The sequence below is a fragment of the Octodon degus genome, unplaced genomic scaffold (genome assembly GCF_000260255.1).
Source record: "Octodon degus isolate 3935 unplaced genomic scaffold, OctDeg1.0 scaffold00010, whole genome shotgun sequence".
In the NCBI taxonomy this organism is placed as follows: domain Eukaryota; kingdom Metazoa; phylum Chordata; class Mammalia; order Rodentia; family Octodontidae; genus Octodon; species Octodon degus.
Genome location: NW_004524586.1, coordinates 4161247 through 4188185, shown reverse-complemented (window position 1 = coordinate 4188185; position 26939 = coordinate 4161247). Strand labels below are relative to the sequence as shown.

Here is a 26939-nt window from a genome sequence, read left to right as displayed (position 1 = left end):
GTGTGGAGGCCTCATTAAAACACAATCTCTCTCCCTAGAGCCGGGAAGATAGCTCAGTGGAGTAAGGGCCACCCAGAGTGCCTGATCCAGGGCTCTGCTGGAGGGACCTGAGAGTCATCTTCTTGACTTCCCTAAGCGGTCCAGCAACCCTCTTTAAGAACCTCAAGTCTACAGTGGAACTTGCTTTTTTTTAACAGTGGAACCCTCTTTTGATTTCATTTTTTTTTAACATTCTTTTTTTTTTTTGGTGGAACCGGGGATTGAACTCAGGCCTTTGCGCTTGTCAAGCAAGCGCTATTCTACTGAGCTATCTCCCCGGGCCCTTGATTTCTTTTTTTCTTTTTTCTTTTTCTTTTTTTTTTTTTTTTTTCTTTTTTCTTTTTCTTTTTTTTTTTTTTTTTAATTTTTTATTTGTGTGTGTGTGTGTGTGTGTGTGTGTGTGTGTGTGTGTGGCCAGCTCAGCCCACCAGGGGGCGGGGCTGGCTGGCATGTGGTGCTGGGGGATTGAACCGCGGTCCCTGTGCTTTGCTAAGCTTGTTCTAAGAAGGTGTTTTAGACCACTGAGCCATCTCACCAGCCCCCTTTGATTTCTTTTTATCTCTGCTTATTATTGCTGTTTACGATCATAAAAATAAAATGTGCAAATAATAAAAATCCAAGTAATATTTTTAAAAAATGAGCACTGCAAATAAGTTTCCCTCTTCTAAACACTCCAGAAAATTTCTGGACGTATTAATATGTACATACCATACATACACATACTGGTCCTTTTATTCACAAGTAATATCTCAGCACAAATAAGAATTTTTTTTTTTTTTTGCTCCGAATGCCTTCAGGGCAGGTTTGGCTGGCTTGAGTTGTGGGGATCGAACCACAGCAACCTGAGCCTGACTGCTTTGCTGAAGCAGCCACTTAAAGAACTGAGCTAAGGGGCAGGCCCCCCAAATAAGAATTTTTAAATAGCCATGTAGTTTCCATTACAAACATTACCTTTGGAGTTTCCTGTTGAAATTGTTTAGGTTGTCTTTAGCTTTTTAGACTGTATAAACCTTACCTCAGTGAATACCTTCGTTGTGTGTGATGTTGTTTCACATAGTTCAGTCCATGTGTACTCTAAATTAACAGAATTACAGGATCTAAGGAAATATGTAGTTGCGATTTTGACAATATCAAAACCTTCTCTCTGATGTCCTGCCAAGCTTACATTTCCACAGGGGCTGTACAAAGGGTCTAAACACTATTTCCAATAAAATGTTACATGGAAGCTTAGTCTACAACTCAGATAAAACTGGAACTGTTCCCAGTCTCTCTGCTAAGCCTCTTGTTTCTACCTGATGAGATTCTGGAAGCATCTCTTGGGATTCTGAACCTCTGAAGAATTAGTTTGAAAGCTACAGATATGCTGTCTACAAAAGATAGGGAGGAAAGTGTGGAGATGACATTGCGCAGGGGCCTGGGGGCAGACCGCAAGGGCCTGTCCCCGGACTCCACTCCTATGGCCTTCAGCCAGTTAGCTCCAGAAGTTGTCAAGAGTTCTTGGTAAGAATTAACGTTGTGGCCCCAATAAAATGCACTGTCTGGCTGAGAGCAGTACTTGAAACACATCTGTAGTGCTTGTTGTTTAATTTGATGGTTAATTATTTGAAGTAACATAATATGATGAAAATAGAGTAGCTGAGAAACAGAATTCATTCTACCAGGGAACCAAGTAGCCCCACAACTGAGTCCCTTTGAAGTTCCCAGGGAAGCTGGCAGCCGGGTGGGACTGGAGAGTCTTCCCAACGATTGATTTGCCTACAGGAGCCAAGGGAGTTGGCGGATGGTAGCTGCTGGTGGGATGAGAACAGGGCAAAGGATGCCCGGTGCACAGCCTTCCCATGAAGGCACTTCTTCTGGCATGAAGCCTCCAGCAAATGCCCCGTGTATAGACGGATGCTGCTAAAGGAAGCAGAGGCTGTTGTGTGAAGTTCTCCATGTGGCTCTCAGTTTCTGAAGCTTTAAAACTTTCTCCTACTGTGGAAGAAAAGCCTTCCTCTTACCCTGATAATACAGTAGTAGTCCTGAACATTGCCCCAGAGGTCTTCCCAGCCCGATGAGGAAGATACTGGGAAGGAGGACAAACACAGTACACAAACTGCTGAGGAGGCACAAACCTGTTGTGTCAGTCTCTGTTTGCCCTACAGAATATATTTCACCCAGAATTTATTTCTTCACTCATTCCAACAATACTACTGAGTCCATGCCATAACAGAATTGAGTTCCTGTGAGTTCCCAGGTCTTATATTTGGCTGTAGATCACATGGCAGGAAGGTCAGGACCTTCCCTCCTTCAGGCAGGAAACAGTTCAGCGCACTGATTGTGGCCGTGTTGTAGAGCACAGGATTAGGCATGGTGAGGACCCGTACCTGGGCAGACCCGGTTTAGCTCGGGTGGTCAGGGAGGCCTCTGTTAGAGGTGATTATCGTGCTGAAGCATGAAGGGAGGCTGAGCTGGCCCACCCTGGCCCAGTGTTGAGGGGAGAAGGTTCCAGGCAGAGGAACAACATTCCTGAGGCAGGCAAGAGTTTCACAGGATGAGGAACTGAAGCAAAATAGGTACTATGGAAGTTAGTAGGGCACATGGCAGTCTCTCAGCTCTCTTGTTTTGATTAACACTGGGAAAGCCTCCCCAGAGTTTCCTCAAGTCCTTGTACAACATGTTCAAAAATGACCAGATAAATGGTGACTCATCTTGCAGGCAGAGCCTCAGGGTCCAGAGTCCTCATATAAGTTGAGACCAGCCTGATCAATCTGCTGGACCCATGATACTGGAAAGCCAAGAGCACACTCTGCAGCTTGAAAAGATGAATGAAAACCTAAATTCCCAGAGCCAGGGACATGGTGATGCACAGCTGAAATCCTTAGCACTCAGGCTGGGGCAGGAGGGTCATTGTGAGTTCGAGGTCAGCCTGGCCTAAAAGTGAGTTCAAGGCCAGCCTGAACTGCATAGTGAGATCCTGTCTCAAAACGGAAACAAAGAAAAAAGAAGACCTAAATTCCCAGTAAATTACTGGATTGGATGTTCCATAGGAAAAAAGCCAAGATGAATTCATTGCTGTGTCTTAAATGGGCATTTAATAAACCTTTGCTGACTGAGTGGTTATAGGAAGAAGAAGCAGATCTTTGAGAAACTCCTTGAAGAAAGAGAAAACTTGAGGACCGTGGGTCCCTCGTGGGCAATGGGTTTAGATTTACAGTCTATGTTGCTGGTGGGGAGCAGAGAGGAAGCAGAGATTTCTAAAGAAGCAGTAGATCCTGGAGACTAAAGGTACAATCTGGAGCCAGATTTTGTGGGTTCAATCTGACTCAAAGGGGCTTTGGGCCTTAAATCCTTAAATCTGGGCCAGTGAGATAGCTCAGCAGACTAAGTGCCTGCTTAGGCAAGTGCAGGGACCAGGGTTCAATCCCCAGTTCCACATGTCATGCTGGCTCTGCCTCTGGGTGTGCTGAGCCTGCTACTGAGCCAGATGTGGTGGCATATGCCTATAATCCCAGTGCTGGGTAAGATGAAAACAGAAGGATCACTATGAGTCTGAGCTGTGTAGTGAGACCCTATACCACATACATTAAAAAAAAATCCTTAAGTTCTCTTCATCTGCAAAGTGGGCCTGAGGAGTATACATAGCCACAGCATGCTCATAAAATCAGAGAAGATAGTGTCGGTTTGATACACCTGGAACCGTTCTCAGCATAAAGTCTTCAGGAATGGCTTCCGGTAGCTATTTTGAGGAGGCTATGTACTAAAACAAAAAGAAGATGCTGGAACTATTGGTAGGACAGCTTACACTGCTGCCCTAACACAAGGAGCAATTGCAAGGCTCTTAGTTACTTGCTTGTTGCTGAAACCCAGTACCCAACAGAACTCTCACAGCTCTAGGGAGTAAGATTTATGTTGGCTCACATTTAGAGGTTTTAGTGCATAGTGAGCTGGCTCCAGGGCAAAGCATGGAGAGGGGAAGTGCTTGTGGCCTGGCAGGCAGGGAGCAGAGAGAGCGGAGGGGAGGAGGGAACCGCTCCCTTCCAGGCAGTGCCCCAGGGACAAGGGTTCACCTCAATATCGGGTTTAGCTATAAACTTAGCAGTGCAGAATCCACTGATGGTATCATACCCCCATGACCCAGTCACCTCCCCAGAGCCCCATGTTTGGGAACACAAGGCCTGGGGGGGCATCCGGATGTAAACCATAGCACTAAGCGTCCTTGGGCTTTGGAGGTTGTGCCTTCTTCCCTTTAGTTCTAACAGGATGAGTAACAGACTCCTAGAGTAACACTGAAGTGATAGAGCTTGGCATTCACTTACTCGGCAGCACCAAAGTTCCTGGTAAACAGGAAGGACAGGTGGGGTTTGTCCCAGTTGCTTTGGGGTTCTGAACAGGCGATGCAGGGGATGATGCAAGGGAAGCCCTTCACCTGAGGCCACAGCTGTACCGATAAGAGAATGTCACTGTGTGCTCCCGACTTACATCGTCCGCTTTTCTCAGTCACTGCTTTCTCTCTGTTTCTAGGCAACAGCGTGGGAATGGCCCATTTGGAGAGAGAGCAGCCCTACCGTGGTGAGGCAGAAGACGTTTACCACACGGTGGAAGACGATGAGACCTTTTGCGTGGACTTGGCCAGCAGGCCCCCGGTGCCTGTGCCCAGGCCAGAGGCCAGTGCTTCTGGCGCTCATCAGCTGCCTGACAACGAACCATACATTTCTAAAGGCAAGTGTGCCAGGGAATACGGTCTAGAGGGTTCTTCAGATTTTCTCAGCATTAGTTCCTTAGAGCTGACCCATGATCCAAAGACTCCTTTCCTGAATATTTTCCAGCCTTCCCCAGGAGCTAGTCATAGCTCAGGAAAATTCTGGAATGAGGCCGGGGCAATGAGCAGACTCCCTTCCGGGCAGCATTCACACACAGAAGGACGAGCCAACATGAACCGCAGTACACTTTTGTGTCCTGAAACCCTTCTTGCTACTATTATTAGTAATCTTAATAGCTGACATTTGTTGAAATGTACCAAGAGTACTCTATCTGGAATATACCATTTAATCTTTACAATAACTTTCTAAATCACAGGCATCACTCACAGTTTACAAATAGGGAGGTGGAGGTTTAAAAAAGGTACTCAGTCACTGTGCAGTGCGGCCAGGCTTGCAAGCCAGGAATTCTGCCGCCACAGCCCTGGCGTTTAGCTGCTCTGCTTGGCTGCTTGCTGACCCACATTAATAAAAACTGGTGGTAATTGGGTTTTGATTTCTTCATAATTATTCCTGGGAAACCAGTCAGGTGGCAGTGTCGGTTAGATGGTTTGTAAGAGAAGAAGGATTCACCGTTGTGTGCTCTGGGCCCATGTTCCTTTTTTTTTTTTAAACATTAAGCCTCTGTCAAAAATGTATTTCTTATTTTAGGGTACAGGATTGAAGGACAAGATGATACTTACAAGTAAAGAAAATTTACAAGAAAAAACGACAAAAGTTTTTCAATTAAAGTACTATAACATTCAAACTTGACTTAAAACATAAAAGAAATAAGATTGCAAACAAAAATGTTTATGGATTTTTCAAACATAAATAAATGAAGTAGTGTTTAGGCAGTAGGGCTCATGCTGATGGCTAGCAGGAAGTAACAGAGTGTAATCTACTTGGAAAAATCTTTAATGTACAAATACCAAGTCCAAATGATGGACACAGCAACTTAATCATCTCTGTCATCCTTCTTACTTCCAAAGTAAGGCCTTGATTAAACCATTCAAGCCCTATTTTTTACTCATACCTTTACTTTCAGATACTGCGGAACTATATACAACAAATGAATTTATTTTCACCAGGGAGATAACACACTGTACCTTTCTGCCAATGTCACTTGAAAACCTTCCTTGTCAAAACAATTTGACAGCAGATATCAACAAATAAATACGCAATGATTTTTTCATTACAGTCCTTTAAAGACGCATGTTAATTTATGCTGTTAACCTTAGGATCACAGTGCATAGAATCCAAATATAAACAATTGGGGTGACTTTCAAAGTAATGTTGGATCCCTCACTTTAATTATATAATCCCACTATAACCAGTTAATTCATTTCATAGGCCCTGTCATGCATTAATCAATGAGTGGCAGGAGTTAATGAAAACTTTTCCTGTTGTAACGCCCACCGCCAGCAATGGACGAACCAAAACCACCAAGTAAATCATTGTTATTGCACAATACACGAGGACCTGGAACTTTCCAAAAGCTTTAAAAAATTAAAAAATAGAATTATTTTGACATTTCCTGACACCTGCATTAATACTGTATGACTAATAAAAGCATGTCAGCTGCGTGGACTGAATCAGCGATCAACATGCGCCAGAATGCACACAAGTAAAAATGCAGTAAAAGGAAGTAGTCTTCATTGCCTGTAGGTCACTTCCAGTCAAAGGTTAAAGTTCAAAGACTGAACGATCAAAGTGCTCACTTTCTCGGTAGGACTGTCTTCTGCGAGGAGGGTGAGAACAGCGGCGTCAGCAAGTGTCATCATACCACCATGTTGTTCTCTTTGGATTCTTGTTACATGTTCGCACATAGAAAGAATTATCTGGTGGTCGTCTCTGAGGGGAATCAAAAGGATATCGACTACTAAACTTAAATAGAAGTTGAAATTTTTCTCCTTCATATAAGGTACCTGGTGCACCTTCCATGTCTACAATCCACTGTGTGATTGAATTTTGAACACTCTTTTCATTTAAAGTCATCCCAGGAGGTGGATCATTTTGCGAAGCCAACAGTTCTTTTTGTAGTCGTTTCCGCATTGACGCCATGATGGAACCCCCGTGTTCCATTTTTAATATGAGCGTCTTGTGGAAGTTGTGATGAAGGGAGGTTGTACGGCGGGGCAGGTACTGCTCATCTCGATCCCCTGGTAACTAGGCTGCAGTTGCCAGACGAAATACAGGGGTTTAGTTAACTTCAAACTGTAGCCATTTTACTGTGTGTTCTGAACACGTCATTGCTTTGGCTTTGGCTTGTTCTCCCTGGCCACCCTAAATGGGGTCATAACATAGTTATAGGGTTTTCTCTATTCCCAGATGCCATCAGTGGTCAGGTTGGCTGTCCCCCTGGGTAGCATTTTCTTGAATATGTCTAAGAGACACTGTTGATGTGCTTCCTTTGTCCCCTGACTCTTTACATTTTTGTGCCAGCTGGCCAGATACAGCCTGTCCTCGTATGATCTCTTAGCCTGAGGGCTTTCTCTGGTCTGGGAACCTTCTTGCAGGAGAAGCTGGAGGCTCTGGAGAGGTGGCTCACATGCCCTCTGCCCTGACTAATGACTGATGAGAGTTGGTGGGTGAATATCCCAGTTCATTTGCCCCCTTGGTGGGGAAACTATGAATTAGATGTTCCATGTTGCTGCTTAGGAATTCCGAGCTTGTCCATGGGGGTCCTTTGCTTGAGAACCCACCAGGTATTGCTTCTTGCCTTGGCTGTCACCTCCCGACTACACTACTTACACTCAGATCATTAGCTTGGGGTCTGTTTCTGAGGGGACCACACTGCGAAGCTTGCAGATACATACTGGCAGTTCCTTCGTGGAGCAGTGTGGACGGCATGTGGTAGGGAGATAGATGGCTGCAATGTGGGCGCAGGTGATTCCTAAGCAGCCCTTATGGACCTGCTGGGAAACAGTGAGCAAGTGAGGAAAGGGTGGTGTCTAGGAGGCCAGACACCTGGGTTTGTCTCTCGGCTCTTAGATTATCTGGTATACAGCATAGGACACTGGATAAGTTGTTTTACTCTTTTTATCCTTAGTTTCCTTATCTATACAGTGATTAAGATATATATATATATATATATATATTTACATTAATATATATGCTAGAATAATACATGATAATACTCTGCCACTGCCTTATTTTGAGGGTCAGATACATAGTACATGGAAGATCAGGGAGATAGCTCAGTGGTCTAAGTGCCTGTGTGGCGAGTGCAAGGTCCTGGGTTCGATCCCCAGTACCACATGCTGTGCTGGCCCTGTACTGAGTCAGCCATGAAACCTGGCATGGTGGTTTGTGCCTGTAATCCCAGCACTATGGAGGCTGAGACAGGAGGATCACTATGAGTCTGTGCTGTGTAGCAAGACTCTGCACCAACTAAATAAATAAAAGATTTTAAAAAATAGTACATGGAGGAAGTACTTTTAATTTGTGAGTCACTGTATATACATCACTTGGGTTAACTAGCATGCCAAGGTTCTACTGTCCTAGCAGCTTCAATCTTGAAGCTTAGATTAAAAACACTGATAGGGGCCGGGGAGATGGCTCAGTAGAATAAGCGCTTGCCTGGCAAGCTCAAGGGCCTGAGTTCAATCCCCGGTTCCGCAAAAATAGATAGATAGATAGATAGATAGATAGATAGATAGATAGATAGATAGATAAAAAAATTAAAACACCGATAATAGAATCTACCCTTACATGCACACACTGCCGGGCCTTATCCTAGGCACTTTCTAGGCATCATCTACTTAGTCCTCATGACGATCCACTGAAGATGCCCTTCTCTTCTCATTCTACTTAGATGAGGTAGCGGAAAGAAGCGGTGAAGCCTTTTGTGCAGGATCACATGACTCCTGGTGGCAGAGCCAGGGCTTGAATCCAGGGGGCAGGATCTCAATCAGAGCCCAGGGAGCCGTATGGACCTTGTTCTCTTACTGCCAAAAGTGTGTTTGGCACTTTCCTGTTTTCTCCATTGTCCTTTCTGTCCCTCATGAGTCACTTGAGTTTAGTCCCTTTGGAGCTCTGCACATCTTACTGCTTAGAGTCCTGTCATAGCATAGTTGGCCTAACTGCTAGGTGTTCCTTTGATTCTGCAGCTTCAAAGCCTCCCACGACCAGCCTCAGGTGTCCTGTGATCAGGGTATACTTCCTTGTTCTCATTATCCTTGTCTTTAATGATCTTTTTTTCTTTTTTACCCTTTTCTTTAATGATCTGACTCAGTTACTCTTCTCTTGTTGCTGGGACAAAATACCCAACACCCAAAATGAAGGAAGGAAAGGCTTATTTAGCTCATGGTTAGTAGAGGAGCCCGCGATGCCCTGCTTCACCTGCTCCTGCAGCGTGGTGAGCTGCCGCTGGCCTGGCGTCTTCATTCCGGCAAATGGGTCGTAGATACTTGACCGGGGCCTGACCCTCCACGGGCTGACCGGTGGCTCTGCAAAGACAGCAAACCTTGGGCTCAACAGGGTGGGCACATCACAAAGGAACAACTACAAGTGAGCCCAAGAAGGGGGAAACGTGACGTGGATTAGAGGAGAGCAAGCAGCTAAAAATTTCAAAGCCTGTTAATGTAGACGAAGCTCCAGCATTTAAGATCGATTCAAACCTGCCAAATCCTCCGGAGCACGGCTCAGGCCATACTGTGCTGGCTCCAGGGCAGGGAGCCCCCGTTCGTGGCAGCTGTGGAGAGCGGAGAGCAGGTGGGAGCAGCGGCAGCAGCAGCAAGGGCAGCGGAGAGCAAGGCTCTCTCCTCTGATCTGCCCCCCGGCGGGGCGGAGCGCTTACAGCCACGATCCCAGCAGTACTCAGACCCGTAGTCCCAGCTTTGGATCACGAATGGATCACAAACTCTAGAACCGCGATCCGATGACCGCATGAGGCTTTGGGGAGACATCTACACACAAACCGTAACATGATGTCACCGGTGCTGAGCATGTCCTTTGGCCGGCTTTGGCTCAGTTGGATCGCTTGTCCATCTGTGGCCTACAACAGAACTTTCTCCGGTGCTTCTCATTAGCTGTCTGTTTCAGGAGTTTTAATTTAGAGAATTGGATGGTGGGAGGGCGTAGGTATACATTCCTTTTTGTACGAGATTTTGATAAAAGCTCTTTGTAAAGATATGCACTGCTGTAGAGTGCTTAAGAAAGAAAAGACAAATGCAAACATTGTGTGTCATAAACATGAGCTAAGATGAATACTGTCAGTAAAAGTGAACCCAAGGAAACAGGATTTAGAGGAGGAGGAGGGAGGGAGGAAGAGGATTAAAACAGAAGCAAGCTATAGCATGAGGGTGTACTCACTCCGCAAAATGACTGTAGGCTGCATGTACTAATAAGAAAGTTTCAAGTTCTTTTTAAAAGGAAAAAAAAAAAACCAGATTTTCACGCAGAATATTGTTTCTCTCACAGTTTTTGCAGAAAAAAGTCAAGAGAAGCCTGGGAATTTTTATGTTTCCTCAGAACACTTCCGGAAAGGTATGCCAGCTTGTCATCAGCTTCCTTTTGTAGGAGTGAAAGTTTAGTGAGGTAGAGGTGTTCATCCCGCAGGGTCTTCTCAGGGTGATGGCGGCTCGGCATTGCAAGGGGATGGAGCTGCCTGAGGGTCCTGCAGTGAAGATAAAGGGAAGGAGAGGCCCTAAAATACTGTACAAGCTGATCCTACAAAGAACACTAACATCCCAGCAAGCGTCACTTAGCCTATAAAAGTACACTCTAAGCACTGAGATTAATGCCTGCAGTGGGCAGCCCAGCACCCAGTCTGTCTGTGATACTGCCCTCATGGGCTGTTTGCTGTGTATCCTGCCTCAATCGTGCTTTGAAGACACTTTCTTGCTATTGGGTAAAAACTTGGGCATTATGTTCTCTTAAAGAATTTTTATGGAAGTTTGAGGAGCTAAATGTTCTCCCTCCGCCCAGTGGTTTGCTTGTGCTAAATAGAAGTATTCAGTATTATCCCTTTGCGGATTCTTTTGGAAAGTAGCAGAGACACAACCTAAGCATTTCTGGGCATCCCAAAGGACCATGGCGCTGGGAGACTGAAATGGATTGGAGTATGCTTTTGTTCTCTCTCTTACCCATCTGTCAAAACCTTTACAAGGGCAAACCCAGTGAAAGGGCATGTGAGTGTGCGCACCCAGGTAAGTGACTGGGTAGATTCCCTTTAAGTTCTTCTCCCCAGGTTTCATTGGTGAAGCCATCTCTTTCCATTTCGTTGTGTCCCTGGCTCACAATGACTGTGCTGGTGAGATTTGGACTCAAGGAGCCCTAGATGTTTCAAGAAGTAGGTTGTCTTCGGTCCCAGTGGCCCTGTCATCTCTGCAAGGAGCTCCTTCCCTGCAGATCTAAGGCTATCAGTTGGACTTGGCTTCATGTTGCCCTAGACTCCTCAAGGCAGAGAGCTTTGCATTCATTATGTGGAGGAGAGGCCGGCTCAGAACAACCCATGGATGGCCAGCTAGAACCCAGCACGTCACTGGTGCTTGCTGCTCCTGGACCTGGGTCACAGTGTCCTTGGGGTTTGGTGTCCCAACTTTTCACATGTTACACTGTGGAGATAGGAAGGGAGTGGAGTGGGAGAAGCATCCTGGCTAGGCTCTTCTGAAAGTGGGTTGAAGTCTAAAGCCATAGCTCTTATGTGGGGGTGATTTTGCCCTCTCCAGGGGACACTTGACACCATCTGAGAACGCTTTTGGCTGGCATGACTGGGGAAAGGAGTGCTGCTGGCACCCAGCTGGTAGAGGCCATGGGTGCTGCTGAACAGCATACAAGAAGCAGCACAGCCCCGCAGCGAAGAACCCCCCAGCCCCAAATGTCACCAATCTCAAGGCTGAGAAATGTTGGTCTGAAGGCATGTTGATAAGGGCTGGAGGATTTGGCAGGTTTGACATCGATCTTAAATGCTGGAGCTTCGTCTACATTAACAGGCTTTGAAATTATTAGCTGCTCTGTCTCCTCTAATGCACGTCACGTTTCCCTCTTCTTGGGCTCGCTTGTAGTTGTTCCTTTGTGATGTGCCCGCCCTGTTGAGCCCAAGGTCTGCTGTCCTTGCAGAGCCCCCGGTCCGACCGTGGAGGGACAGGCCCCAGTCAAGTATCTACGACCCATTTGCCGGAATGAAGACGCCAGGCCAGCGGCAGCTCATCACGCTGCAGGAGCAGGTGAAGCTGGGCATCGTCAACGTGGATGAGGCTGTGCTGCACTTCAAGGAGTGGCAGCTCAACCAGAAGAAACGCTCTGAGTCCTTTCGCTTCCAGCAGGTAGCCAGCAGTGTCTGTCAGGGACCGTGTCGTGTTACCTTGCTACTAAACAGTGGGGCAGGTCGGCGGCAGCTGTCCAGCTCTGCTCCAAATGAGTGCCTGTGGCCACGCCTACAAACATTGCCGGTGTCCTGTGAGTGACTGTGTGCCTGTGCCCCCTGGCCTGGACATGTAGCTCCCTACGTTTCTAACTAAAGCACTGGGAAACACATCCCTAACCTAAGACCTACATTTACACAAGAAGAAATTGTGGCCAGGGGCTAAGGGACCTTGCAAGGCCACTCCCATGGTGAGTGGCTGAATCAGGAGGAGAACCTTTCTCATCTAAGTGGAGGGTGTATTTCAACCCTGCTCTCCCAGCACCTGACACCAGCTACCCGGACACGGGTGTGAGCAGCCATCAGCCCTGGAGGGAGTGTGGCATCTGGGGTGGCACACATGCCAAGAGCAGTGGGGGTGAGGCAGGAGCGCCAGTGGTCGAGGTCTGCCCGCACATGTTGGGCACTGTGCTGTGCATTCAGTAGACATTTACTGCCTGCCCTGTGGCTCCTCACGGCATGCATGTGCGCAGAGGAAGCACCATCACTCCCATGTCCCAGAAAACTGAAGCCCGGCAGAGGCAGTCAGGATCCAAAGCAGCTCCGGAGGGGCCAGACTCCCGTCATCACACCTTTGAGTCCTTAGTGTTCCTTGAGGTGGGGCGCCCTCCTTCCTGCTGGGATCCGAGGGGCGAGTGGGCACCCACCCTGGATGCTGAATCCGGGAACCAGGGTCCTCTTCACAGGTGCCCCCGGGCAACTGCAGGCCTGCTGAGGAAAGTCCAGCCAGGGCCAAACAGTGACCATTGTTTCTTTCTGCCAATATGTGCGACACTGTGACACAGTAGCTATAGGAAGCCAGGGCTCTGGTGGAGGCAGCAGGCCAGGTCTATATCCTTGTTCTGCCGCTTTCACCTAGATGACCTTGGCTTTGGTGTGCCTCGTTTCCCCACCTCTGAACAGTGGCTCCGAGACCCTTAGCATGCACAGGGCAGAGTAAGCGCATACGAAGAGTGAACTAGCAACCGCAGCGGGCTGCTTTCCCATGAGCTTGCCCAGAGTTCCTGCGGAGTGCAAGGCACCGCTGCAATCGTGTTCAGCACAGTTGGGCAGCCTCGACCGCTGAAGCCCGGCGCCTGCATTCTGGCAGCCTCCTGGGGGCTTCCTCAGCCTCTGCCACCCGCAGCCCGCCAGCCATCTTCCTTTTCCTCTGCCTTTCAGTCCACTCCTCGGTCTCCTTAAGTTCCCTCTCGCACAGCTGAGCGCTGCCCAGGGTCCCTTCAGCGCCTCCTCTGTGCAGGTGACACTCCAGTCTGTATCTGCAGCCCTGGGGCCCCCGCCCCGAGCTGGCCATGTCCTCCTGAATTGCAGAGATCTGCTGCCTGACCAACAAGCCACCCCTCGAGGCTGCCTCCTTTCCTGGCTCCCTCTTTGTTTGCTGCTCTACCACTTCCCAGAGTCTTCGAGCTTGACTTCAGGCCTCTGAAGCTCTTCTCGCTGTCCCAGCCAGTCGGCTACCCGTCCTGCTGCTCTCACTTGGGGGGCTTCTCTTCTCCCTGCCCTTATCTTCCCACATCCCAGCTACCTCCCACTTCCAGTCCTGTCCCCTGCAGCTAGCCTGCTGCCCTATCTCCTGGAGGGTCTTGTCTTCAACTACTCTTCCAGTTCACCAGAATCTTAAAGCCCTGACCAGCCCCAGCTGACAGCTTTCAGATTCCCTGCTGCTTCCTGAATATGGCTCCATGTCTCAGCCTGTAGGCAAAAAACCGAAAACAAAAAACAAAAAACAACAAAAAAAAAGACCTTTCCAGCTTGGCCTCTGGTGATTCCCTCCCTGAACCTTCTGCATCAGCCATCAGACTGATTGGATGTTTTCCCCGTGACATTGAAAGCTCAGATGCTTAGCTTCCCTAGAATGCTTAGACACTGGCATTGACTGATTAAAACTGAAAAAGTCTTGCCCTCAAATACCTATTCAACGCTCACTGAATGAGTACACTGGACCAGATGGCGGGACTGCAGAAAGGTTCCAGACTTAGTCTTTTGCCCTTGGAGAGCCCATCTACCCTAAAGAAGGCACACACACACACACACACACACACACACAGAGACATGATGTAATCCGTGCAGCAGATGGCTGATGTGGGCAGGGAGCTATTAGGGAGAAGGTGGACCTTGCTTGACCCAGGCCTGGAACAAACTCTTTGAGAGGAATCAACATCTCTTAAAGTCAGGGGAATGAAGAACACAGTCTCAGAGACAAAAATATATGCAGAGTGTTTGTGGGCAGGTCAGAGACCAGTTTTGCTCTCTGGGGTCCATACAGAAGGGCGCTGGGTTTTAGGGTGGAAAATGGAACCGGGAGCCAAAGGAGAGGGAAGAAACTGCACTGTGGAATAGCTGTCTTCTCTTTGGGCACAAACTCGGTGAGGGTGTGGGTTTGTGTGCGGGCTGACCGCGCAGAACCTCACTTGCATCTTGAAAATGTCAGCACGGTGTGATAGACTTTGCATACAGCATGCATTCACACAGTAACTCTAACGCTCGAAGCGTCTAACTCTGGTGGATGCTTCAACTTTCTTTCTTTTTTTTTATATAACAGGAGAATCTTAAACGGCTAAGAGACAGTATCACCCGAAGACAGAAAGAGAAGCAGAAGTCAGGAAAGCAGACAGGTACGTGCCGCCGCACGGTGGGAGCCTCGCTATCTCACGCGACTCTGTGGTCTGAGCGGACAGGTGCCTGGCTGTCTTTGGCACCGGGAAGGACATGTGTTTATTGGGCAGAGAAAAGACACAGCCCCCTTCGCATCATGTCTCCTTTGGGCTTGAGTGGTGAGTCTTAGGTCCTCAGATTCCACATCTCACGTGCTTCAGAAGCCCAGGACCTGGGTTAGTGGGGCTCCTGCCGTGCAGTAGCAGGGATGGCTCATTGCCGAGACATGATGACCTACAAGGCCCCACATGACGTGACCTCAGCTGTCCCCCCTCACGGCCCACCTTCACTCAGGGCCTTTGCACTTGGTAAACTGCTGCTTTCCCCCACATCTTCATCTGCTGGGTCTTTTTCTCCTTCAGAGATTTCTCTGCCCTCCTCTTCAGTGGCGCCCTCCACATCTCACTGCTCGTTTGCTTGCTTTTCCTCTTGTTCTGTATCCCAGGCCAGAAGTCCCTTGTTTCTGCTCTCAGGGATATGGCCCAGTCACTTGCCCTTCTCCTGTGGCGAGCTCCTGAAGGGCAAGAGCATGGCTGCTTTGTGGTCTGAGCCACCAGGACAGGACATTCACAGCGCTCAGAATGTCTTTGTTTTAGTGACTGATTCCCCCACTGATGCCTCCCACAAACACTGAGCACAAGTCCCTCAGTCGAGGAAAGGCCTCTGAGCCACTGTCTGTCACCTGATAGCACATGGACCAGTTGTCTTTCTGTTCACGGAGGATGGATTTTCCCTTCTAAGGTCCACCCCATGACACAATGTTGTGTAGAGAGCAGAATCCTCGTTAATGTTAATGGTTCTGACTGTTTCAGGGAAAAGGGGCTAAAGGTTATAACCTTGGCAGAAGGCCAGAGAGTTCCTCCTAAGACTAGATTTTAAATTTATGCCACCACTCCCCAAACTCAGGTATACCTTCCCTCCCAGTGGAGGAGAGGAGTGAAAGCAGAGGAGGCGGAAAGTCTGGTGCTCAGTCTGCAGAGTCATGGAGGGGGTGGGGTGGGGGTGGGGTGGGGGTGTCAGATAAAAGGTTTCCAGGCAGAAAATAATGAAGTCTTGATGAAATGAAGCACCCTGAGATCTGAAGTATAGCAGCGTGAAGCCTGTGATTTGGTGGCGGCCCCAATGCCCAAAGGCGTGGATGTCTGTCACAGGGCCTCAACAGGCTGCGCTCGAGAACTGAGGGTTCTGGCATCCTCGTGTCTTCCCACCCCCTGGACGCTGCGTGGTGCCCCTGGAGTTACTGAAGCAAGATGAATGCTCACGCGGAGACCCGGGGGGCTCGGGCCTGAGTCCTGGAGCTGGCGAGGCTGGGCCAGATTGCCGCTCGCTGTGAAGTGGGAGCCACGGGCAGGAGACTCAGCCCGTATCTGCCACGTGGCAAAGGAAAAGTGCCCACTGGGAGGGAGTCTGGGTGGAACCTGCCCGCCACGGTCCCTGGCACGTCAGAGCACCTGCAAGCTCACACAAGTGCAAGTACCCTCTCAGGCGGAGTCTTCCCGAGCGAGTGCACCAGGCTGGGACTTAGCACCTCAGGTCAAGGCCCGGGGTCATAAGTTTTGAAACGTTGTACTAAGTTCACTCAAGGCTAATTAGGATCCAAATAAATGATTCATACCCTCTAGTACCTATAATTTATATCAGAATGGTCAGTGCCTAAAATTTACCAAAACGACATGACTTTAGTCTCACTGCTGTTCACCAAGAAGGAGACCCTCTGACAAGGAATTTTTTGGGGAAAGGGTTTATTTTTATTTTTTATATCAGGGACTTTAATTAATACAATGACTATTAAAAGATTAAACTTACATAGCTGGATGCCATGTTAGTTTTCCATTGCTTAACAGATACCCCAGATGACCACCTTATAAAAACAAAAGGTTATTTTGGCTCACAGTTTTGGAGGTGTCAGGTCCAGATCATTTGACCCTAAGGAAACACATTATGGCTGAGCAAAATTCTCTGAAGTGAGAGATGTGAGACAGAGAGGAAGGGGGGTCTGACCTGCCCCTTCCAGTGACCTAAAGGCCTCCTACTATGTCTTACCGCCATCTCCCATAGTGCTAAGCTGGGACCAAGCCTTTAACACATGGGCCTTGGGGGACATCGCAGATCTGAACTGTATCAGACCCTGAGCAGTACTGACTGGTGTGGCCAGGTGTGATGGCACACCCCTGTCATCCCAGCACTTGGGAGGCTGAAGCAGGACAATCACTGCAAATTTGAAGCCAGCCTGGGACATATAGTGAATTCAAGGCCAGTCTCGACTACAATAGAGACACTGTCTCAAAAAAAAAAAAAAAACAACAAGGGGCTGGTGAGATGGCTCAGTGGTCTAAAGCACCTACTTAGAACAAGCTTAACAAAGCACAAGGACCACGGTTCAATCCCCCAGCACCACATGCCAGCCAGCCCCGCCCCCTGGTGGGCTGAGCTGGCCACACACATAAATAAATAAATAAATAAAAATTTAAAAAAATGTTAACTATGTTAAAAACAAAACAAAACAACAACAACAAAAAACAAAACAAAACAACAACAAAGAGATGGCGTTGGCAAGTAATCCACCAGGGGAGAAGAGAATGTTCTATCCAAGAGATCCCCCAAGTGCCTCCTTATTTTTGAGTTATGCCAGTGAGAGACAAACTTGCTCATTTATAGACCTTCCCCAATCATTCATTGGCTGAGGCCTGTTGTGGGGGTGGTACTTTTAATTTGGCCACCAGAGAAAGCTTTAGGCAATTGGAAGTTGGACCCTGTACTGCAGGGTGAGGCCCAGGGGAACCAGAATATCTGCCAAAGATAAGACATTCTTCTTCTTCTTTTTTTTTTTTTTTTTCTTAATCTTTTATTTATTTGGTACATAGTCTCACTCGCAGCTCAGATTCCTGGCTCGGATTTGTAGTGATCCTCCAGTCTCAGCCTCCCCAGCGCTGGGATTATAGGCGTGCACCACCATGCCTGGTTTCAGTGGCCAACACGTAACATGTAACACCTCTTCCGGGGTTACATGGCGGCGTGGCGTGCATTACCGGGGATTGAACCCAGGTCCTTGTGCTTGCCAGGCAGGTGCTTAAGACTGCTGAGCCATCTCCCTAGCCCAAGATAACCTTTATGGTTGCACAGATACAACTTACTGGTTAGCTCTGCAAACCAGGTTATGTATTACATACTAGCTTGTGCTGACATACCCTGTGGCTCCCTGTGGGGCCTCGAGCTGCTGTGTGCATTCTTGAGGGGGCAGAAAGGAAAGGGAGGGTGTGAGGTAGATTACGATACACAGGGCTGGACCAGCTTACCCTGCTGTGAACACTGCAGCTCCTTTTAAAAAATGTGCTTTCTGTGTTGAGCTTCTGTTATCACTAGAAGAAAGAATTGAGCTTCACTAAAATAAAAAAGCATATGAAAACCATGGGCACAGTACCACGTTAATCTACAGGAGCAGTAGGATTGTGGAGTGGCATTTCTTTTTAAAAAAATTTTTTTATTAAAATTTTTTTAAAAATGTACTTAGTGTAGGTTTCACTACACAGATCGGACTCATAGTGATCCTCCTGTTTTCAGCCTCGCAAAAGCTGAGATTACAGGCACGCACCACCATGCCCAGTCTCAAGTGCCTGGGGCCAGCACAGCACACCTGGGATCGAACCCGAGTCCCTGCGCTGGCCTAAGCAGGTGCTTTAGTCCGCTGAGCTATCTGGCAGGCCCTAGTAGCATTCTTTCTAAAGGACCTTCTCCAAGAATGTAACCCACTCCAAATACAAGAACTGACTCTTAATTTGGAAACTTTATTGTCTTAGAATAGAAAAATACTGGTTATTCTTCTTTAATTTGGGTTACAACCCGAAGGATAATTGAATGTGAGCCTCTGTTCCTAAGCACCTGCTCGGGTTTCCTAAGTCCCAGGGCGTAGCTCTGCTCTCCTTGAGCTGGTGCGGAGTACTGACGGCAAGGGAAACAGCGAGGGGCTGCTGTGACGTGTGGCTTGTTGAATGCCAGGGCCCCACAGGGAGACAATCAATATTTGAGTTCTGGGTGTGTCCTGTGGGCAGAGGAGCCAGCTGAGTGCTGGCCAACCTGGGTTCCGTCCCCTCTTTGTCACTGAATGGCTCTATGATTCAGCGCCATCCCTTCAACTGCTCAGTTTCCCCACTGGCGTTATCCCCGGCCTACCTACTTAAAGGAGAAGCCGCAGAGCTGGGGGGAAGCACGGTGGCAGCACCGGTGTGAATGCCTCGGGAACGTGCCATGCAGCGGATTCCTGATGCTGCACCTGTAGGCAAAGAAGGCCGGGACCCCGTCAACGGTTAGAGCAGTTCTACCTGAGCTTTTTGAACTTTTGCTCCCCAACTTTTTCCTGTGTGTTTTCATTTCCTTCCTCATAGAACTCGTGAGGGTAGAAAATTGCCCTGCCAAGTGTACTAATGCAAACAGGAACTTCCTTTTATTTTAAAAAGATAAGTCAAAGATGAGAAGGAGCTGGGAAGATAGCTCTGTGGTCTAAGCGCCTGTCTGGCAAATGCAAGGACCCGGATCCAATTCCTGGTACTGCATGCCATGCTGGCCCTACGTTGAGCCGGTCACTGAAACCCAGTATGGTGGTGCACACCTGTAATCCCAGCACTGGGGAGGCTGAGACAGGAGGATCACTACAAGTCTGAGCTTTGTAGCGAGACCCTGCACCAGATAAATAAATAAAAGATTAAAAAAAAATGAGAGGGAGACAAGAAGTATGACATCTGTGTAGGCCCCGAGACCCCATTGGTCACACCCACGCAACAGCATACCCACTAGGCTTTACCTGAGTTCTCTGCCCAGTTGTAACCAAGGGACTCCCAGGAGAGAGAAAGATGCTGGAGTACTGAAAGGGCCAGGAAGTTGCTCAGTACCAGAGTCCCTGGTACCCTGGATGCAGGGCACTCTGGTCTACGCCAAGGAATAATCCACTTTTAATATGCTTTATGCGGACTACGCACTGTTCCGATTCCTCATGTTGACCTTTCATGAAGTTCTAGTGTACTTATTTACACTAGAGTGTAATTAATACATTACACTCGCTGCCAGCTTCTGGCTTTACAAGCAGAGCCACCTCTGCCATAGCTTCTCCCAGCACCTGGGGATGGAGAGGTGGGAGCGAAAGGGGTAAGGCAAGGATGAGTGCGCATGCAGGTCCCTTCCACAGCAGGGGGAGCAAAGGGAGCCCTGAGGCAGGGGCTCTTACCTGAGGAGGAAGTTGCTGCCAGCAGCACCCGGATGTCATTCTGCTCAGCAGCAGGAGTTAGAGCCCGACGTGGAACTCCAGGGAACAATGAAGGCGAGACGCTGGGCAGGGCTAGGCCAGGAAGAGGTCAAGTTAGTTCTTTGCTAGGCAAAGGAGCACCCTTCTTTAAGTCAGCCTTGCAAGTCAAACAAGCTTTCTGGCACCTGGAGGATCTCCTGTCCTTCACTCTGTGAGCTCTGCTACGAGTGGCAACCACACACCCCATAGCCCCTTACCTGCTGAGCATGTGTGTTAGGGAGCAAGCGAGCAAGTGCCTGGACTCTCAGCAGCATGGGAAGTCCCACCCCCACCACTTCCTGCTGTGCGACAGAGATGCAGCTTGACTTTTCCGGTGGCGATGACCATAGCTTTGATTTCTTGAGTGAAAACTATGGAAGGTCTTAGAATGAGCCTGGTGCACAGGTGGCCTGGTAACGATGGCCGGTGATGCACACACGCCCTCCTGGACAAGAGGGGCAATCCAGAGGGGTGAACCAATTTCCCCAAGCTGCACAGCCACTGGAGGAGCTGGATCCCGGGCCCCTCTCCATGTCTCAGCCACTCCCTGTAAGTGGAGAAACTTGCAAGTGTTTCTCTGCTTTGTCTCATGCCCTGCCATCCCTTCCTTCAGCCTCCCAGCCTGGCCACTCCAGAGTCCAGGGTTTCAGCACTGATGTGGGCAGGGGAACAACCCAGGGCTCCGCCCTTGCGCTGTTGTTCCTCCAGGCTTGGGTTAGAGGAAAGCAGGTGGAAAGAGGGTGGCAGCAGTCAGGCAGATGACAGTCTGCTCTCTTGAAGCTTCTCCCTGTTCCGATTCCAGACCTGGAGATCACAGTGCCCATCCGGCACTCACAGCACCTGCCTGGGAAAGTGGAGTTTGGAGTCTATGAGAGCGGACCCAGGAAAAGCGTCTTCCCCTCAAGAACAGAGCTAAGGCGTGGGGACTGGAAAACAGACAGCACTTCGAGCACAGCAAGTGAGTAGGGCGGGGCCCTCAGTGCCCTCCAGACGTTCTCTAGCTGGTGGCCTGTGGCGTTTGAAAACATTATCGTGAGCTCACAGATCTCAAAGGGGACCTGACTTAGTTTTAAAAAATATAAAATATGGGGAACAATTAACCTGTAAAGTTTGCTTTTACCATGTGAAGCCAGGTTCGATAATTATTTTTACTCTATGCTCTTTATAAAGAAAATATCTGATAATACTAGTTAACGTTCATTGAGCATTGATAATCCTGAAGTTTCTTCATAGACTGTTGCATTCTGACAGAACCTCTTTTTTTCCAAGACAAAACTTTTCTAAGAGGCACTCTGACCCTATTTCCCAAGAAGGGAAGTTAGAGGCTTAGCGTCCTGACTAGGTTAATAGCAAATATGGTCAAGCTGGGTTCAAAGCCAGACCGTCTGGATCCAGAGCCAATGCCTTTAGCCCCATTTCTCGCTGCTTCCCCAGCTGGGTTTAGGGGAAGGTGAGAGCACAGAGTGAGAAGCACTAGAAAACAATGCACTCAGATTTGAGAATTCCAACTTTAGACAGCCAAGGATCTAATTAGGCTGTGTTTCCTGTGCGCTTGAATAGGAGTCTGATTGCACAGACAATGCCCAGTGATGACAGGCGAAGGCCTGGTGCGTTATTTCCACACCCTGTTAGCTGACTTCAGCCATGCTGGCTTCGTAAGCCCCAGAGAGGTTCTTTCTTCCATTCATTTTGGTGCTCTCAAAACAGCTGGAACAGTAATGAAAAAGCCAGTGAGAAGCTGAATTTCAAGATTCGTGTCTCCTTAAATGTGAGGTAGAAAATCCACAAATGAAACTCAACAGCTCATCCAGCCTTGGATGCTTAATCCCCTTGAGAGTCTAATACATGTTCTGGATCCGTCCCCTAGAAAAATGCTTGGGTAAATGCTTGGGTGCTTGGCTGTATACACATACAGGTATGTGCATACCCACGTGTGCACACACACACACACACACACACACACACCCCAATTCTGCCCACCTATGAACTTAAGAATCTCTATACTAGTTTCCTTCCTTACTCGATGGATGGATGGATTACTTGTAGCCCAGAGTGAAATGGTCTTTCTCCAAGGTCAGGTAGCCTCAGAGCACGAAGTTGGGACTAGAACCCAGCTGTTTTCTCTTTCAAGTTAATATTCCTGCCACCAGGACCTGCAGAAGCACACCCAAAGCCTATCACAAGACTGCGTGGGAAGTCTGCACTTGTCACAGAGAAAGCCTCCCTATATATAATGGTGGTGACGATGTGTATCTAGAGACCCCTCAGGCAATTCTGAAATTCAAATTCTGACACTTCAGAAAAGGGAGAGAGTTTTCTAGGGACCATAGGTGGGAAAGAAAGCCAGGGACAGACATGTGCGGAGGGGAGAAGAGCTGGAAATACACATATGCATGCACACATGCACGCTTGCTTCTCTCTCTCTCTCTCTCTCTCTCTCTCTCTCTCTCTCTCTCTCTCTCTCTCATAATGGGAATCAAACTCAGAACCTCATGCTCACCAGGCAGGCACTATACTGCTGGGCTGCATCTGGGTCCCAGCGAGGTGTTTTCATTGATAAAACAGCTACCTCTTGCTGGCCCTTTGCTTAGAGTACATATCACCGTGTACTCTAAGCTGCTCTGTGCACCGACACTTCAGTTTCTAGATAAGGACATGGAGAGCTGGAGAGTTCGCACCACTTGCCCGCCTCTTGGCCAGTAAGCAGCGGCTCTGGGATGCACACCCAGTTTTTTTGTCCTCTTACTGGAGAAGTACTGCCTTCCAAGAAGAAGGGCAAAGAATAAGGGTGGCTGGACTCTGACCCACCAGCTGGCCCTTTACCCCAGAGTCACATCCCCGAAACCGCATTATTTTTATTGTGCTACTGCAGTCATGACTTGAAAGTCGCAGAAAAATAATTTCAGATTACATCTGGTTATCACCAAAAACTTAAGATGTTAGCATTATGTTTAACAAAGCAAAGATTCCATTGCAGAAGGACTGTTTGATGACTTGTTCCTGGGTGTCTGGGCCAAGCTTCTTACATAGTATGTGGTTATTTTTTCCCTTATTCTTGCACAGAGCACAGCTCAAGCAAACTGAGTGAGACAGTGAAAAAGAATGAGTACCTGTCTTTAAGGGATTGTTACAGAGGAAAGCAGGTACAGAAATAGTGTGAGTGAGCCGCTCGTCTGCTCCTTCGCCCCAGCGGCTGAGCCTCACAAGGGCTGGCAGCACCCTCCATGCCCCTGGCAAGAGCACAGGCGATAGGGCTGGGGGCCCGGGGCCCTACCAGCTGTGCAGCCCAGGGGGACATGGCCAGAGTCACCAGCCTGGAGAGGGGCCAAGGCCAGAAGGTTTGGAGCAAGCATCAGAGTTAGAGACTTAATGTCAAGGGAAGGGGCAGTAGGCCCGATGGGTATGAATTTCCAGGTACAGAGCTAGTGCTTGTGACGATTTTTTACTTTCGGATAGCAGATGATCTTCAGAACAGTGTGGCTGTTTGTGACCAAGTGGGAGGGACCATGATCAATATCGCGGGGAGGCTCAGCCACAGAGAGGGCTGGGGACCCAAGTGCCCAGGGCCGGCTTTCAGTTAAGGCATTCTGGAGAGAGTTTGATGGCATTTCCCTGAGTAGATTTAGCCTATGGCTAGGACAAAGGAAGAGAAAAGGACGCTCTAGTCAGATGAACAGTGTTATGTGTGGATAACTGAATAGAGAGGGACCTTGTTTCTCATGCTCCTAATGAGCAAACACAATGCCTGGACGTAATCTGAAATTATAATACTAAATATTTGATTCAAGCTAACATCTAAATTTATTCCCTAAATTCATTCTGTCAAAGTTGATACCATAACAAAGCAAAAACGAGCACTATTTCCAAACAAGTAAGAGCTCTTTTAAGTGGACACTCCGTAACCCTAAGACTCAGTGACCTGCTAGTAGCAGTATTGGTGGGTCAAAGTCACAATTGCCTTGTTATAGTTGATGAGCTCTAATTCCTCCTTCTCTAACGTTGTATCACCATGGGTTCAGGCTGCTTCTTACGTTGTACTGAACAGTACAGTAGCCATTGGCTATATGTAGCTGTTTACATTTAAATTAATTAAAAGTACAATATAATTTAAAATTCATTTCTTTGGTTGCACTAGCCATGTTTCACATTTGCTACCACACTGGATAGCACAAAAAATGGACCACTGGCAGCACAGTGTCCACTGGACGGTGCTGTCTGATGACACCAGGGATCAGCGCTCAGCTCGGGAGCCGTGGGTGCCTGTGCTCACTGTCGCAGCTCCTATCGTGAACATAGACTTTTGCTTTAGTGGATTGCATTGTTTTTCTGTGTGTTTGTGTTGTGCTGGGGATGAAATTTAGGGCTGTATGAAAACAGCACAACACTCTACCTTTGAGCCACACCCCCAGCCTTGCGTTGTGTGTCATGGGTCTCACCCCCTATTTGAAAGTATGTCTGCATATATGTTACATGAACATGTTTCCTGTATTCTAAGTTAAAATAAAAACAACAGCAACAACAACAACAAAAAAACCCCATAGTAACAAAACTAGTTTACAGGGCCGGCCAGATAACTCAGCAGACTAAAGTTCTTGCTTAGGCAAAGTGCAGGGACCAGGATTGATCCCTGGCCCCAACCCCAGCCCCAATCCCTGCTTCACAAGCCTTGCCGGCCCTGTCCCCAGGGCATGCTGAGAAGGTGACTGAGACAGGGTGTGGTGGCGCACACCTATAATCCCAGTGCTTGGGAGGCTGAAAAGAGGAGAATCACTGTAAGTCTGATCTGTGTAGTGAGACCCTGTATACCCTGGACTAAATACATTAAAGAAAACAACAACAAAACTAGCTTACAGATTTTGGAGATGCTACTGAACTGAGAGTCAGAGCCCCTCTACTTCCTGTCAAATCAAAGCTCTAATAGCAAATAGGATTTTCAAAGGAAAAAAAGTGGCAGTCCTGCCTGTTTCTGAGAGCACTTACAGTGTGGGAAGCCCTCTGTAAATGGTAGCTGTCAAGCCGAAAGTGGTAATCGAAAGTGAACTATTTCATGGAATGCTGACAGAAGACCTGAACTCTCATAAAATATGACAGCCACGCTGGAAAAATCCTATTTTCACCGCTTGTGCGTATTTCTATCAGAAACATAAGTGCTAGAGCGCGGCATTTTGTTTTCTCCTGAGCAAATCCCCAATCTAGCTCGCTTTATTTCCACACTTCAGGCAGCACGAGTAATCGCTCAAGTACGCGGAGCCTCCTCAGCGTCAGCAGCGGGATGGAGGGTGACAATGAGGTGAGCAGCGGGGCCGTCGCCCATCCCTCCCTCCATCTTGTCCTGCGGGTCCTCTTCACTGCGCGAGAGAAACTCAGTGGCAGAGCCCACACAGAAAAAGGCACTTGCTGGATATTTCGGGAATCTACTTACGTAAAATACTTGGAGTGGAGAAATCCACAGAGACAGAACATGGACTGGTGTTTGGCAGGGCTGGAAGGAGAGGGGAGTGGGAAGAAATTAACTACTCGATACTCTTCTCCTTTTGGGGATATTAAAATGTTTCAAGACTAGAGTTGGTGGTTGTACAGCACTGAATTCACTCAGTACTACTCAACCATTTACTTTAAAATGGTTGATTATATGTTATGTGAATTTTGCCTCAAAGGAAGGAGATAGAAGGGAGGGGAAAATGCAGGGAGAAAGGAAAGAGGGAAATGAGCTCAGCTGCTGGCATCTAAGGGAAGAATCTGGGGAATCTCAGGGACTCCAGGGACAGGTATCATGCCAAGGCCTAGGTTAGGGGCCATAGGGGATTCCAGGGGGAGCCAAGGACATTGCTTCGCATGCTCCAGGGCCAGCGCTACTGTCTGTGATTCGGTGAGTACCAGCGTTCTTCCTGCCCTGCTCACTTGCCTCTTCTGTGTAGTGGTACAGGCTCTAAAGAGCCAGAAGGCCTTGGAGCTAAGAGGAAGCTGCTGCTTTGAGCAGGGGTCCTGCTCCAAGTGGGCTGAATTTGGGTCACAGTGCCCACCCTGATCCAGGGACCAGTGGCTGGAAGAGACAGGAAGGCCCACCTGAGTCAACCTGGAAGGCTCCTGAGAACAAGTTCCAAGGAGGCATTTGTGACAAGCTTCTAGATGATGCTGGCTTTGACAGCCATGGATCATGTTTTGAGTAGCATGGATTTAGAGTTCAAAAGATTTGTGCAGATGTGGGCCAGCCTGTCCTTCTCAACAACAGGAAGACATAGAAGACTGCCAGGGGGTCTGGGTTGATGCCAGTTTGTGAGCACTCTGCAGTTAGAACCTAAAGAAGGCTGAGGGGCTTTTGAGATATGGGTGTCCAGCTGTGCTGGCTGCTTCAAGTAATTGTCACCTTTTTTCTCTCACCTTGTTTGCTATAGGACAGTGAAGTCCCAGAAGTTCCCAGAAGTCGGAGTCCAGGCCCCCAGCAAATGGATGGAACGCACGCCGTGCCCTTGGAGAGGCCCCCCAGGGTGCCTCCGCGAGCCGCCTCACAGAGGTAACATGGACACCTATAATGCATTTTCTCTTCATACTCTGAATTCTAGAAAGAGTAGGATTTGGGGACAGCTGAGATAATCCAAGAGCGAGACACAGTGAACTGAAATTTCTAGTTTTGACGTATTTCAGTGTGGGTTTTCATTAATGCAGGCAAAGCCTTTCTTCAGTTGAATGGCAAGTATACTGTTTCATAAGTGAAATACGTCATCAATTCTTGTGCATTTTTATTTTTATAATTGAAAATTTATTTTATTTTATTTTTGCCATAATTTTATTGATAAACAAATAGCAATGAGACAGTTTCAAATCAAATCGGTAGGACAGTTTCAATAATTAACACACTGCGTACATTCTTCTTAGTGGTTAA

The 26939-nt window shown here is 48.1% G+C and overlaps 1 protein-coding gene across 1 annotated transcript in view; it reads left to right on the top strand.

The window, feature by feature from the left end:
* Pik3ap1 (phosphoinositide-3-kinase adaptor protein 1) overlaps positions 1-26939 on the top strand; it is a 116588-nt gene that overhangs the window by 82136 nt on the left and 7513 nt on the right. The window contains exons 10-16 of the mRNA XM_023709035.1: positions 4543-4740; positions 10182-10247; positions 11823-12028; positions 14669-14741; positions 20859-21014; positions 25276-25346; positions 26452-26570. Of these exons, the coding sequence (XP_023564803.1) occupies positions 4543-4740; positions 10182-10247; positions 11823-12028; positions 14669-14741; positions 20859-21014; positions 25276-25346; positions 26452-26570 (889 nt within the window). The remainder of the gene's footprint in view (positions 1-4542; positions 4741-10181; positions 10248-11822; positions 12029-14668; positions 14742-20858; positions 21015-25275; positions 25347-26451; positions 26571-26939) is intronic.